Here is a 12463-nt window from a genome sequence, read left to right on the forward strand (position 1 = left end):
AGAAGAGGCCTTCTGGCAGCCTCTAGTAGGAGAGCTGGAGGAGCAAAGGCCACAAGTGAGGGTGTGGGGTGAGCATGATAGCAGGGCAGTGAGGAGGGGCCAGGCCACTGTGCCCTGAATCAGGTGCAGGGCACACTAAAGGGGAATCAGAGGCACACTGGGGAAAGGGGGGGCCATGCCTGCTTCTCCCAGGTAAGAGGTGCTGCTTGCTGGAGAGCTGGTAGGGAGGCAGGAGTCAGTGGGGCAGAGAAGGCCTGGAACCCTCCTCCCCCCTTCCCCCAAACAAGCCATTATTCCTTTGCAAAGGTTCATGGGCCTTACTTAGTGTCAATTCAGGGCTTGCAACTATCACGCAACCACATCCCTCAACAAATGCACCCTCCAGGGAACATAGCAGCATTTTCCTGGGACAAAATGTTGCAACTTGGATTGCCAGGAAAAAACAAACAGCAGCCCATGTGCAGCCTTGAGGAACTCTGTGAATGGGATGAGTTGCAAATGAAAGGTAGGAGAGGGAAACTCCACACGTTTATTGCATGAAAAACCAATTTTGTTTTTGACACACACTAAGGAAAGCTGCCGGAGTTCATATTTGCTGAGTTGAGTCACAGAGGTACAAGTCAGGCTGCTTGGTGACGAAGAAAAGGCACTCTGCACGTGCTCCACTCAGCTTTATTGTGATTTCACGTTGCAAGTCATGACAAAGAAGCTGCAAAGCTAAGCCAAGTAGAGCCCCAGTCAATGAGCAATGACTATTGGACAGCATAGTGTGCTCAAAGGTGCCCCATCAGGCCTCCCTAGAAGCAGAAGGTGCCTCCTTATTCGCCAGGGCGAAGCTTTTTCCGGTAGAGGTAGACCACACCAGAGATGTAGCCGGGACCCTGCGAGGTCTCCTGTTCAGACGTGGACTTCTCCCATTGTTCAACCTCCTGCACTAACACCTTTTCCCACAAGCCCTGCTGCTCCAGGTCAACCAGCAGCTGCTCCAGCTGGGCCTTGTACAGCAAATTGCTCTGATTGCTCCGAGTGGTCAGGCACACGTAGCCCCCTATGGCACAAGGAAGCCGGGAATGAGACTGACAAAGTGGGAGGGAACATTCTGGCCTATTAAAAAAGTGGTAATGCAAGCACCAATACAAAAAGCAGAAAGGTGTGGACAGCTGAAGCTTCCCCATCACAGGCGAAACTGATAAAAGTTCAGTTTCACTGGAGAGAGGGGAGGGGCACACACAGGGAGTAGTGAAACCGACCAGGCTTCCCCTCCCTTGTCAGTTGTGTAAGCTTGCAGAGAAGGGGGTTTTCCCATCACAGGGAGGATGGCTTAAATTGTAGGAAGGACGCATGGTCTTGCACAGCAGCAAATATACCTCCCTGTATGGCCCCTGATAAGTTTTTTTTAAAAACTTGCTGCAAAGGCGTTTTGAATGACAGCTCTGCCTAGACAGAGTTTTAGGTAACATGGTGAGGAAGCCAAGGGAGACTTAGAAATGACCAAATGCAGCTGATTTGTTCCCATCACAAGCCAGCCAGTGTCCATGGAGAGGAGCACCATCTAGTGATCACTGCCAGAGATTCATGGAGGCTGCTCTGCTGGAGCAAACCAAAGTGCCTGGCCAAATGCCTCAGGGGAGCAGGCTGGAAGGATATCAACCTGCCCCCTGGTCCTTGGACCCCAGTCTCTGGGTTTGGCCCTCTGCACACAGATGTTCAGGAGCAGATCTAAGCTCCTCCACAAATGGGCCTGGTCACTTTCTAAAGCTGTCTATGAATACGACCTCCCCCCAGCTCACGTTCCTCATGTGTCATAAGATCAGAAGAGCCCCGCTGGATCAGGCCAAAGGCCCTGCATCACACAGTGACCAACCAGATGCCTCAGAGTGCACGCAGGATGACAAGACTCTTGCATCGTGTTGCCACTCCCTTGCAGCTGACATCCAGAGACAGCCCACTTCTAGAACCAGGAGGTTGCTTGTACCCATCATGGCTTATAACCTGTGATGGGATTTTTCTTCTAGAAATCTTTCAATCCCCTTTTAAAGGCATCTAGGTCAGATGCCATCACCGTGTCCTGTGGCAAGGAGTTCCATAGACTAATCACACACTGGGTAAATAAATATTTTCTTTTCTCGTCATGTTGGGTAAGGAAGTGGTTCCCTTTTGCTGGACGTGAGCCAACGTCCAGTGTATCCGCTAGATCCAGTGAGCTAGATCCAGCGCAAGTAGTGTGTCTTTCCACGGAGGACACGCTACTTCAGTGGGGGACCTGAGCTGGGTACCATGGAGAATACACTTCAACAGAGGTGTTCAGGACTTGATCGAAGATCACACAGCCCAGTCATGAGGCAGTCATGATGGACCACCCAGTCATGAGGCTGGCTGAGGAGCTGCAGAGGGTATCCATCTTCAGCCAGCCATTCACTTTCACCACTGCTCTCCCCATTCCTTGGATGGGAAGAGGGGACAGAGTGGAAGGAGGAAAAGAGTACTGGCCTAGAGCAGCTCTGAGACTCCAGCCCACCACTCCTCCGCTCCACACTGCCTCTCCTACCCCATCCCTCTCTTCTTTTTCCAGTCTAGGAAATAGGAGGATAGAGGCTGGTACATCACCAGGCCAAGGGGGGCAGCATTTGGGAGGCTGTCTGAGGCGACAGGAGGTATTGCACCAACACTGTATGCAAAGTTGCAAGAGAGATTTCGATTAGACATCAGGAAAAAATTCCAGATGGTCAGGGCAGTTCCAGGGCAGTGGAACAGATTGCTGAGAGAGGTGGTGGACTCTCCCCCACTAGAGATATTCAAGTAGAGGCTCGACAAACACCTGTTGGAGATGCTCTAAGAGGATTTCCTGCCTAAGGCAGGGGGTTGGACTAGATGACTTATGAGGTCCCTTCCAACTCTATGATTTTATGAAAGTCGGTTCTCCCCCGACTATGAAGGCCAGCGTCACCTTCAGTTAACTGGATTTAACCACTGATGTACATTAACCTGTGTGTGTGGACACACACCCATTTTCTTAGTCTGCTTTTTGCACCCAAGGAAGCAGGCTCTTGTTGGCAAAAGAGCTAGTCTCTGAGGTACCCCTCCTCATTTTTTTCTTCAGTCTAAGGCTGTGAGAACTCGGGACAATGGGAATATGAGTGCATTCTTATTGCTGGAACAATGCATACGCCACCAACTTCCCAAGGTGAGTGCATTTACTCACTGCAGGTACAGGAACACCCCTGCCCTGTCCCAGCCCTGAGAAACACAATCAGAGTGGTTAATGAATTCCAAGCCTCTGGCCTCCCACAGCCATTGTTTCTCAGAGTTGCTCTGATGAAGCGTGGCAGCCTGAAGGGCAGACATCCTGCACAAGAAAGCCAGAGAGAATGGAATGTTCCCCCCATTGTGTTCCTAAGTGCCCCTTTCCTTTGGGGTGGGCGCCAGAGAGCTGTTACAATTCAGTAGCAACAGAAAAAGAATGCACCATCCAGACCACAGTAATGGAGCCAGTAGCCACGCTAATGATTGTGTAGCCTGGTGCCAAGCTCAAAATGTTGCCCCAGAAGTGATGTCACAACCGGAAGTGACATCACACCCAGGATTTTTAAAAAGCAAAAATTGGGTGGAACCTTCCTCCTCCCTCCAGCAGCTCACCACCCACTTGGTCTGCTGCCTCCCCACAGTCAGTGGCATAGCTAAGGCATCCATCTACAACCTGGGGTCAAAGAATATTTTGTAGCCCCCCCGCATGACAAAATCAAATTTAATTAAGTAAATAATTAGCTATTGGTTCCATGCTGTATCATAACATCTCATTGGCACTCATAGGTCATAGGTCAGTTTCATAGGTCTCATGAGTTTTCAACAGACTCATAGGTCAGTTTGAAGTTAAGCAAATCCACTTTTTGTTTCACAAGGCAGTTGTTTTCATTTTCTGGTTAATTGGCCATAACTTTTGATAGAAAATAAATATTCTAGTGCAGTTTGTTTCATTGCATTCTGCATTAAATTATCTTTCCGATGATATATAACATGGTGGTATTATTCATACATACCAAGATTTTCACAATTTTGGTCACTAGTGTCAAGCTCAGCTTGTTGCCCCCCTAAAGCTTGATGCCCGGTGCAACTGCTACCCCCTGCACCCCCTTAGCTACGCCACTGAATGGAGCTTCCCTAGTCAGAGACGTCTTCCTTGAATTGGCAGGTGCTGGACACAGAACAAGGGAAGACAATGCCCTCTGTGCCTCACCACACCTGGCCCAACCCAGGTGATTGGTTTCGATGAGGCCCTGCTGCTATCCTGCAAAATCCTCACCTGGTTTGGTGACACGAAGCAACTCTGGGACCACAGTAATGGGCACTTGTCCTCCACTGAGTGCACCCACAATCAGAACAGCATCGTAGCAGCCTGGGCAGAAGAAGAGTATCAGGGAGGGGAAGAAAGACAGATTCCCCTTGAAGTCTTGGTGTGTGTCTGCAGCCCAACTCACCCCATCCGGCCCGTTCCTGGTACCAAACTGTGTTCTGTTACCTGTGGGTGCTGGCAAGGCTCCCTGGCCCAGTATGCATTCCTTCAGATCCTGATACAGCCCCTTTCGGCAGGCATGTTCCAGCATTCCTGGGCTGCCATCCAGACCGTGGAAGTGGCAGAAACCTTGTGCCTGCAGCTGAGAAGGGAGCAGAAGTCACATGACTCTGGCTGGCCCAGTGTTACACCTCCTCTCAGCTGCCACTCAAATGAGGCCGTGCTGGTCCCGGCCATATTGCTATATGCAGAGCAATAGCAGCATGTTCTTTTGTGAAATTCCTGTTTAAGCTTTACTGAGAGAACTTATGGCCAAATTTCAGCCAATAAATCCAGCTCTGATTATCTTGCCTTATTTGTGAGGTCGCTCAGGACCATACAAGCAAGTTGTGGAACAGGGAGACACAAGAGGACAATGCAGAGATAATTAGAGGGCTATTAGTTTCCAGGCAACCCCTCCAGGGCAAAGCTGCAGCCAAAGTTAACCTTTTATTCTCTTCCTGAGGGGAAGAAAAAAAAAAAGGGAAGCCAGGGCTCAAGGCTGCCACTGAAATGAAGCAAGCCTCTTCTGCCTTTAGCAGACCCTTCTGCATCCCACTCCATTTTGCAAATGTTTGACAGAGGTTTAGTTTTTTAAACACCAGGACATAATCCTCGTTTCCATTTGAAACAAAGTCCAAGGTTACAATTCAGTGAGGGTGACCAGATGCAGTGGAGGACAGAGTGCCTATAACCATGGCATAGATTAGAAGAAGGAATTTTGGCAGGTGCAGCTTTTTAAATCCTTCCATCTTGAGCTGCATCTGCCAAAATTCCCTTTCTATGTGATGGTTAAAGGTATAGGCACAGTGTCTGAATTCAGTGCACCATTACTAAAAAATAACACCCATGGAAAGCAGCGGAGCCTACCTCTGAGTAAACAGGGTTGCAACTATGTGTGGCTGCACTTAAGAACATAAGAACAGCCCCGCTGGATCAGGCCATAGGCCCATCTAGTCCAGCCTCCTGTATCTCACAGCAGCCCACCAAATGCCCCAGGGAGCACACCAGATAACAAGAGACCTGAACGCTTAACAAGATAACAAGAATGAACACTTATTCATGTTCATTCCTTGTTGCTTGTCTCTCTTCTGTGAATTGAACTGCACACTCCCAGTTATGTGTTTGTTATATGTTGTATGTTATATGTAGAGCCTCTGGCTTAACACACCAGGCACCTTAAAGAAGGATTTGATTCATGCTTCTACTGGTATGTTGTTTACACTGCACTTACTCTGTTTACAAAAAGGTTGCAAAAAGCAGAACTTAAGAAGTTAATGAATTAAAATGCAGCTTATGTTCTTTTACTGTATTTTTAATAAATTAGAGACTGTACAGTTCTTAGGTAACAATTACTAGCAGGTTATTTTTCAGGATCTGGCCTTGAGTAAAATCAGACAAAACTATAGTCAGACACCCCCCTAAGTTTAAAATCCCCCCACTTATCTGAGGATCATAGAAAATTCCATGACTTTTGGCTCAAACACCCTTGACTTATCTGTGAGATAGACTTATACTCCGGTGTCTGCGGAAGCTCCCCTGGCTTGCTACAGCAGTATACAAAACTACTATTGTACCCTCAGTGATAACAGGAAGGTGACCAGCTTGCCTGTGGGGCTGCAGGGTCAGTCCCTCCTCCTGGTTCTCAAAGCAACAGCTCTTCTAGGTACAGCAGCAGTCTCCCTTCTACTACCCACACCCTCTCCTTCCTCCAGGTGCTGCGTTTATCCGGAGGGCCCTGTTGCCTTCAAGTGGCTGCAGCTGTGCAGCACATGCACTGCATTCTAAGGCCCCTGTGTTAACCCGGTTCTTCCCAGACCTGTCAGAGTAAGGGGCCCCTCTTGACACCACACCCTATCTCTTCGAGGGACCTTGCATGTTTCCACTACACAAAGCCAGAAAGGGACAGTGCCAGTCCTACGATGGGATGGGGATGGGAGGGTCCCAACAGCCCTGTCAAGCTGACCCCTGCTACAGGGTGGTTGAATAGACTTGTTGGCTGCACTGAGAAGGAAACCTCTTCATGGCTCCGGAGCGCCCTTAATTAAATTGGACACAGGCTTTTAAGCCTTTCCCCTTTATTTTCAGCGCAAGTCCTTCTCTGGAGCGGGTGTCCGTGCTCAGCAGTGGGCTGACCTCTCCTTCAGCAGACACCTCCGATGCCCATTCAGTAACAGAGGCTTTGCTTTCCTTGAGGACAGGAGTTGGTGCCTATGTTGGTGTGAACAGACGGCCGCGGTTCATGAACTGATTTAAACCCAGACAGTTCATGGCCGGACAGGCCTGGGATGGGGAGACAGCCTTGGAGGAGGTCCCTCCGCTCTTCCCAGCTGTGCTGAACAGACGCGAGCCCAGCCTGAGACAGCCTCCTGCCTGCCTGCCTGCCGCCCAAGGCGAGGCTCAGCCCGTTACCTCCTGGGCCAGGAGCCCCGTGCCACAGGCCACGTCCAGCACCAGCGCATCCTCCGGCGGTCCCTGGAACACGGAGGCGAGGCAGGCTGCGGCCAGCCGGGGGGCCTGGTACTGCAGAGCCGCCACGTCCTGCGGGAAAGGCGGCGGGTCAGCAGTCCTTAGGCGCCCCGCCCCGCCCCGCCCCTCCGCTCCCGCTGGCGCAGCCACACCACTGGGGCAGGCCCCGCGCCGCCCTGCGCTCTCCCTCCCCGCGCCGCACCTGCTCGTAGTCGGGCGCCCAGCCGTCGTAGCGGCGCAGCTGGCGCGCCAGGTCCGCCTCGCGGTGCACGCGGGCCACGCGGCGCTGCGCCTCGGCCATGCGGCGGCCGCGCTGCTCCGGCTCTGCTCGCGGGGCGCAGGGGAGCCGCCCGGCGGCGCGTCCTGCGCGGGCTGCGCTTCGCTCCTCCTCCCGCATGCGGCCTTGGCGCAGCCCGCGGCGCCTGCCAAGGCCCGCCCGGCGCTGAGCGCAGGGCGACTCCTGAGTAAGCAGGTCCAGGGCGCTGCCAGTGTTGCTCGAAAAGCACCTGTTGTCCGGGGTGCAGAGCGCTAAGTTTTGCAGGAGCCCCTCCCTTTCGGAGCCAGGCGCGCCCCGAATGGCTCTTGCACGCTGCGGTGGGGCTCCCTGCAAAACATGGCGCTTTGCACCCCCCGCAGCTACGCCACCACTGGTGACACTCCTGGCCCCAAAGTCTGCTTGGGCAGTTGGAGGGATAAGGAGGCCGGCTGGGACATCATCACACTGACATGACCTTTGCAGTGACATCACAGAGTGACAGGGCGACGTCACAGTCCAGAGCAAGACCCTGGAGTTTGTTAGTCCATGAGGCCCCCTGCTGGAGGGAAGCGGCAAGCACACCTCCGAGTGGAGACGGTCAAGCGGCTTCAGCCACTCTTCCACATTTCCAGGGGCTCTGGGGATTGGGCCCTCCGGGACCTTCCTTTGTAAGCTGCCTTGGGTCTTGTCAGGGGGAGAGAGGTGGGAAAGAAAGAAAGAAAGAGAGAAAGAAAGAAAGAAAGAAAGGGTGGTAGACATTTACAGCTCAATCCTATCCACACTTTCCTGGGAGTAAGTCCCACTGACTCTAATGGAACTTACTTCTGCTTATACATGCATACGATTGGGCTGTTAGAAACATTCTAGCCCCCCCCCCCCCGTTTGTTCTTCCTCTCTGTTCCTTTCTAACAGCACAATCCTATGCATATCTACTCAGAAGTAAGCCTCATTTTCAATGGAGCTTATTCCCAGGAAAGTGCATATAGAATTGTAGCCTTAAATTGCAATCCTGTCCACATTTACCTGGGAGTAAGCCCCATTGACTATAGTGGGACTTATCTCTGAGTAGACATGCATAGGACTGGGCTGTCCTTGAATCTAGACAGCAGGAGAAAGAGTGGGGGAGGTCAAACCTTGTTCATCTCCAGGAAAGGGAAGGTGCTGTTTTGTGGCCCCCTCCCCCCCACCAAGAGGTCTTGAGCTGGTTGTGAAGGCCAAGAGTGTTTCCATTTCAGTGCCTGTTTGGCTCTGCGTGTCAGGAGGGGGAATGTTCTGCCTTCTGAAAAAAACATGGAGTTTCCCCCTTTTTCAGATGAGGAAGATTCTAGATAAGGTGGAGGGACAGACAACAGGTTTCCTGTGGGAGAATGTTTGGAAGCCTGCCTTACAAGGTTGTTCTGAGGAAGGGGTCACAAGGGAGGTGCTTCCCCCCATATGCAGTCCTGTGCCTGCAGTACTCCAGGCTGCAGATCAAGAAGGGCTGGGAAATGTACCCTGGGAAGCCCCTTCCTCTTTGGGGTCAGCCATGACCCACACTTCTTTCTTGCCCCCCATAAAGTAGGTTCTGCTCCTTGCTGCACTGCTTTGGGGTGGTGGGGGCTGCATGTTTCAGGGTCCCCCTGAGCAACCTCCTCTTCTTCTGAGAGTTCCTTTGGGGGCTGAAAGTTGGAACCTCCAGGCTCAGGAATAAATATTCAGTTTTCCCCCCAAAAAGTGCATGGCTGAAGGCCTGATGGCTCCGTGTCTCTTGATCCGCAGGCCTCAGCCAAGCTGTCACCCATCACCCTCCAGCCTCCCTCTCCAATGGAACCCAATGTCCTCCTGGGCCGGTCAGGTGCACCATTGCCTCCCAAGGAAGGCTCTTTGTCTCTGCCCCGGCCTCCAGCAGCTGCAGACCTGAGCTTGAGGGGGGCTGCCCAGGGTGGCCCAAGCACTGTCTCCCCGCAGGTGGGTCTGCTGGACTGGTACTTTAGCCTGAAGCGGGTGCCACCGGACCTCTTTTGGTGGATCCATGCCTCCTTGGAACTGCTTGTTGACTTCTGCTGCTGCTGGGTGCAGAATGCCGTCCTGGCTGGCATGCTGTTCTTGCTGCTGATCTGGAAGCTCCTTGCCGGGACCAGGAAACAGGGCCAGAGGACGTCCCTTCATGGCTTGGTGAGGAGTCCCTCCTGGAGCAGGGACAGGCTGGGAGGCTGAAACTCAGGCTGGGTTCTGGTGCACAGGTCAAGTGAGGAAAGGGGGGCCTTTTCCTCTGCAGTACACTCGAGCGAGAAGTTCTCACTGAAGGACCACAGAATCTCTTGGCTGGTCCAGGCCACCCCCCTCCAGCCTCTTGTTGTCCAGGTGCCTTCAGGGAAGCCCACTTGCAGGTCCCAAAGGGAAGAGCCCTCCCCTGCTGTGCCCCAGCAACTTGTTCCCAGAGGTGGACTGCCCCAGACGCAGGGGGGCCCTTGGGACTCTTGTCAGTGCTTGACCTCTGCTGCTTTATGAGTTGGTCTTGTCCACCTTTAAAACTGGCCTCTCCAGCCAGGACCTGCTGCTGGTGTCAGCTTTCATCCTTGTGCCTCTGGGCTCCCCTTAGCCTGAACCGGGTGATATGCTGTACTACTCTGTTCATGTTGACTCAGAAGCAAGTCCAACCAAGTTCAGTGGGGCTTAATTCCAAGTAGGGCTGCTGCCTAGCTACACACAGAGGCTTGTAACAGAATTGGGGCCTACAGTTTCTTTCCTCAAATGAGAAGCAGTTTCAGACTTGGAGTGGTTGGGGTGGTGTAGTGGCTCAGAGTGAACAGAGAACCAGGACCTGCCCAGTTCCAGTCTCGCCTTTACCATGGACTTACTTGGTGACCTGAGGCAAGCTCTCCCTGTCAGCTTCAGTCCTTCCCATTAGCAATATGGACAGAATAACATGGACCTGACAGGATTGCTGATGCTCAAATGCTGCACTCCAGTGCTTCCTTGTAGGGCACGGAGGTGTGCGCTTTGTGGGGGAAGCAAGTGGTGCCTCAGCCTGCACCTTCCCCCCTCCACCCCACTTGACCTCTGGACTCCACTCAGCTTATGTGTAAAGTGTCCTGCAGTGTGGACCCCTCTAAGCCCGGGGTCTGCTTTTGCTTTCCAGGCGCTGCAGGCCCAGCTCACCCAGGGGCTCTCGCTGCTGCGGAGCTGTGGCTGCTACCTGGAGACCCTCTTGGCTTGGATGGCCTGGTGGCCAGCGCGCTGCTTCATTGGGGTCATTGGTCGTGTCGCCCAGGCCTTGGAAGTCATCTATGAGCAAGCGGTCAGGATAGCTGGAGAGGAGGACGGGATGGCGGCAGGTGCTGCAGTCCCACCTGCTTCCTGAACAGATCTAATAGGTGTGCAGTAAACGTCCCTGGGAGGCACTTGGACCATGGACTTTGTGCTTATGTCTCAGTGGCAGGAGGTACCCCTGCATGCATGTGGAGAGGCCAGGTGCTGTTCCTGGCAGCGTGACTGAGAACAAAGGGATGGGGGGGCAGGCTGCCTGGATCGGGGTCTGACTTGGTACTCTAGGAAAGGCAGTAGCGGCTCAGTGACAGAGGAGGTACTTTGGGTGCAGAAGGGCCTAGGTTGGACCCCTGATAAAAAGCAGACTGGGCAAGGCCTCTCTCTCCCTGGAGAGCTGCTACTGCCTGTCAGAGCCAACAAGACTGGGCTGGATGGGCCACAAGCCTGACTCTGTAGATGGCAGCTTCCCAGCAGACCTCCCTGGAAGTCTGAAAATCTGAAACTTTGGCTCTAGATTGTGCAAATCTGTGTGTCTGTCTGTGTAAATGTCTGCCTGAAGCTCTCAGTCAGACAAGCAGCCACCAAAGGAGGGCTTACAAGCGATGACGTGTATGTGCAACCTCCTGATTTTAGAAATGGGCTATGTCAGATGCAAGGGAGGGCACCAGGATGCAGGTCGCTTGTTATCTGGTGTGCTCCCTGGGGCATTTGGTGGGCCGCTGTGAGATACAGGAAGCTGGACTAGATGGGCCTATGGCCTGATCCAGTGGGGCTGTTCTTATGTTCTTATGGCTTACAGAGAGCAGCAACAATCTGCCTGTCGAACAGCAGGGGGCACTCTCAACCCACAAGCTGAATTGGTTTTCTGCTGCTTGTTCCTTCCAGTGGCCCCTTGCCAGGGCAGCTGCCTGCCCATCTTCCCATCTGGTCCATCTAACATGAATCCTTAACAAGACCAGCAGTCCACCAAGTTCAGCAAAAGCATTAAAGAGAGGCACCCTCAGTGGTCAGCGTCCCCTACCAGGGCCTCTGGTCTGGAGTCAAGGAAGCACACAGAGACGGGTAAGACAAAAGCAGTTTCTGCAACTGTCCCTGCAGAAAACTAGAACTCAGACTCATCCAGTGAAACTACCTTGATGGTAGGTTACGGGCAGGCAAAAGAAGATATTTCTTCACACCAGCCTATGGAACTCACTGCCACAAGATGTCGGAGCAGCCACTGGCTTTGGTGGCTTTAAACAAGGATGAGATGAATTCATGAGGAGGAGAAGTCTGTCAAGGGCCATAAGCCATGATGGCTAAATGGAACCTCCATGTTCAGAGGCAGTCCACCACTGACTGGGTTTGTGTGCAGAAGCTGTAGATTCAGGAGTGGGGTTGAGGCAGGGTTGGGGCCATTCCTGCTTGTGGTCTTCCTGGAGGCATCTGGCTGGCCACAGGGGAAGGGGGCTGGTGAAACGGATTCCTTGAACAGGTTTGGGCTGGTCCAGCAGGGTTTGTATAAGAATTTATTCTTCTAAAAAACACATTGCAGGCAAAGATAACGGAATGGCCGGTTCTGCTGAAGCGTGCTGGGGCCTGACAATCCAAAGCATCCATTTTCAACCACTGTGTCGTGGCACACTGGTGTGCCGTGAATGGTCCAAAGGTGTGCCGTGGGAATTTGGGAGAGGGTCACTGATCAATAGGACCACTGGGAGATGTGAGCCCCCATGGACAGCACAGTGCACCTTGTCGGTTGCCAGAGAGCTGCTGGTGTGCCTGGACCATTCCGGTGCCTTGCCAGTGTGCCAAGGGATGGAAAAGGTGGGAAATCACGGATCCACAAACGCGAATGAGTCCAAACCTCCCTGTCTGGGTTGGCAAATGAACGGAAGGGACTGACCTCCAAGGCTGCGGTGGGGGAGGCTCTGCTCAGGGCCTGATCCTGAGGAACAGCC

At 52.9% G+C, this 12463-nt stretch overlaps 1 protein-coding gene across 1 annotated transcript; it reads right to left on the bottom strand.

Moving 5' to 3' along the window:
* Positions 1-652: 652 nt before the first annotated feature.
* On the bottom strand, positions 653-7751 carry METTL27 (methyltransferase like 27). Its single transcript, XM_066636268.1, has 5 exons — positions 7221-7751; positions 6962-7090; positions 4517-4652; positions 4301-4393; positions 653-1048 (listed from the first exon to the last, which is right to left on the bottom strand). Exons 1-5 carry the CDS (start codon positions 7413-7415, stop codon positions 819-821), a joined length of 783 nt encoding a protein of 260 aa, XP_066492365.1. The 5' UTR covers positions 7416-7751; the 3' UTR covers positions 653-818.
* Between the last annotated feature and the right edge of the window lie 4712 nt (positions 7752-12463).

This window comes from Tiliqua scincoides, chromosome 8 (genome assembly GCF_035046505.1).
Source record: "Tiliqua scincoides isolate rTilSci1 chromosome 8, rTilSci1.hap2, whole genome shotgun sequence".
In the NCBI taxonomy this organism is placed as follows: domain Eukaryota; kingdom Metazoa; phylum Chordata; class Lepidosauria; order Squamata; family Scincidae; genus Tiliqua; species Tiliqua scincoides.

Excerpts from the sequence above, each read along its gene's own strand:
- METTL27 (XM_066636268.1), bottom strand. The coding sequence starts at position 7,415 with ATGCGGGAGGAGGAGCGAAGCGCAGCCCGCGCAGGACGCGCCGCCGGG. Across the intron at positions 7,091-7,220 it reads GGGCGCCCGACTACGAGCAG|GACGTGGCGGCTCTGCAGTA; the intron begins GTGCGGCGCGGG and ends CCTTTCCCGCAG. Across the intron at positions 1,049-4,300 it reads GCTTCGTGTCACCAAACCAG|GGGGCTACGTGTGCCTGACC; the intron begins GTGAGGATTTTG and ends CTTGTGCCATAG.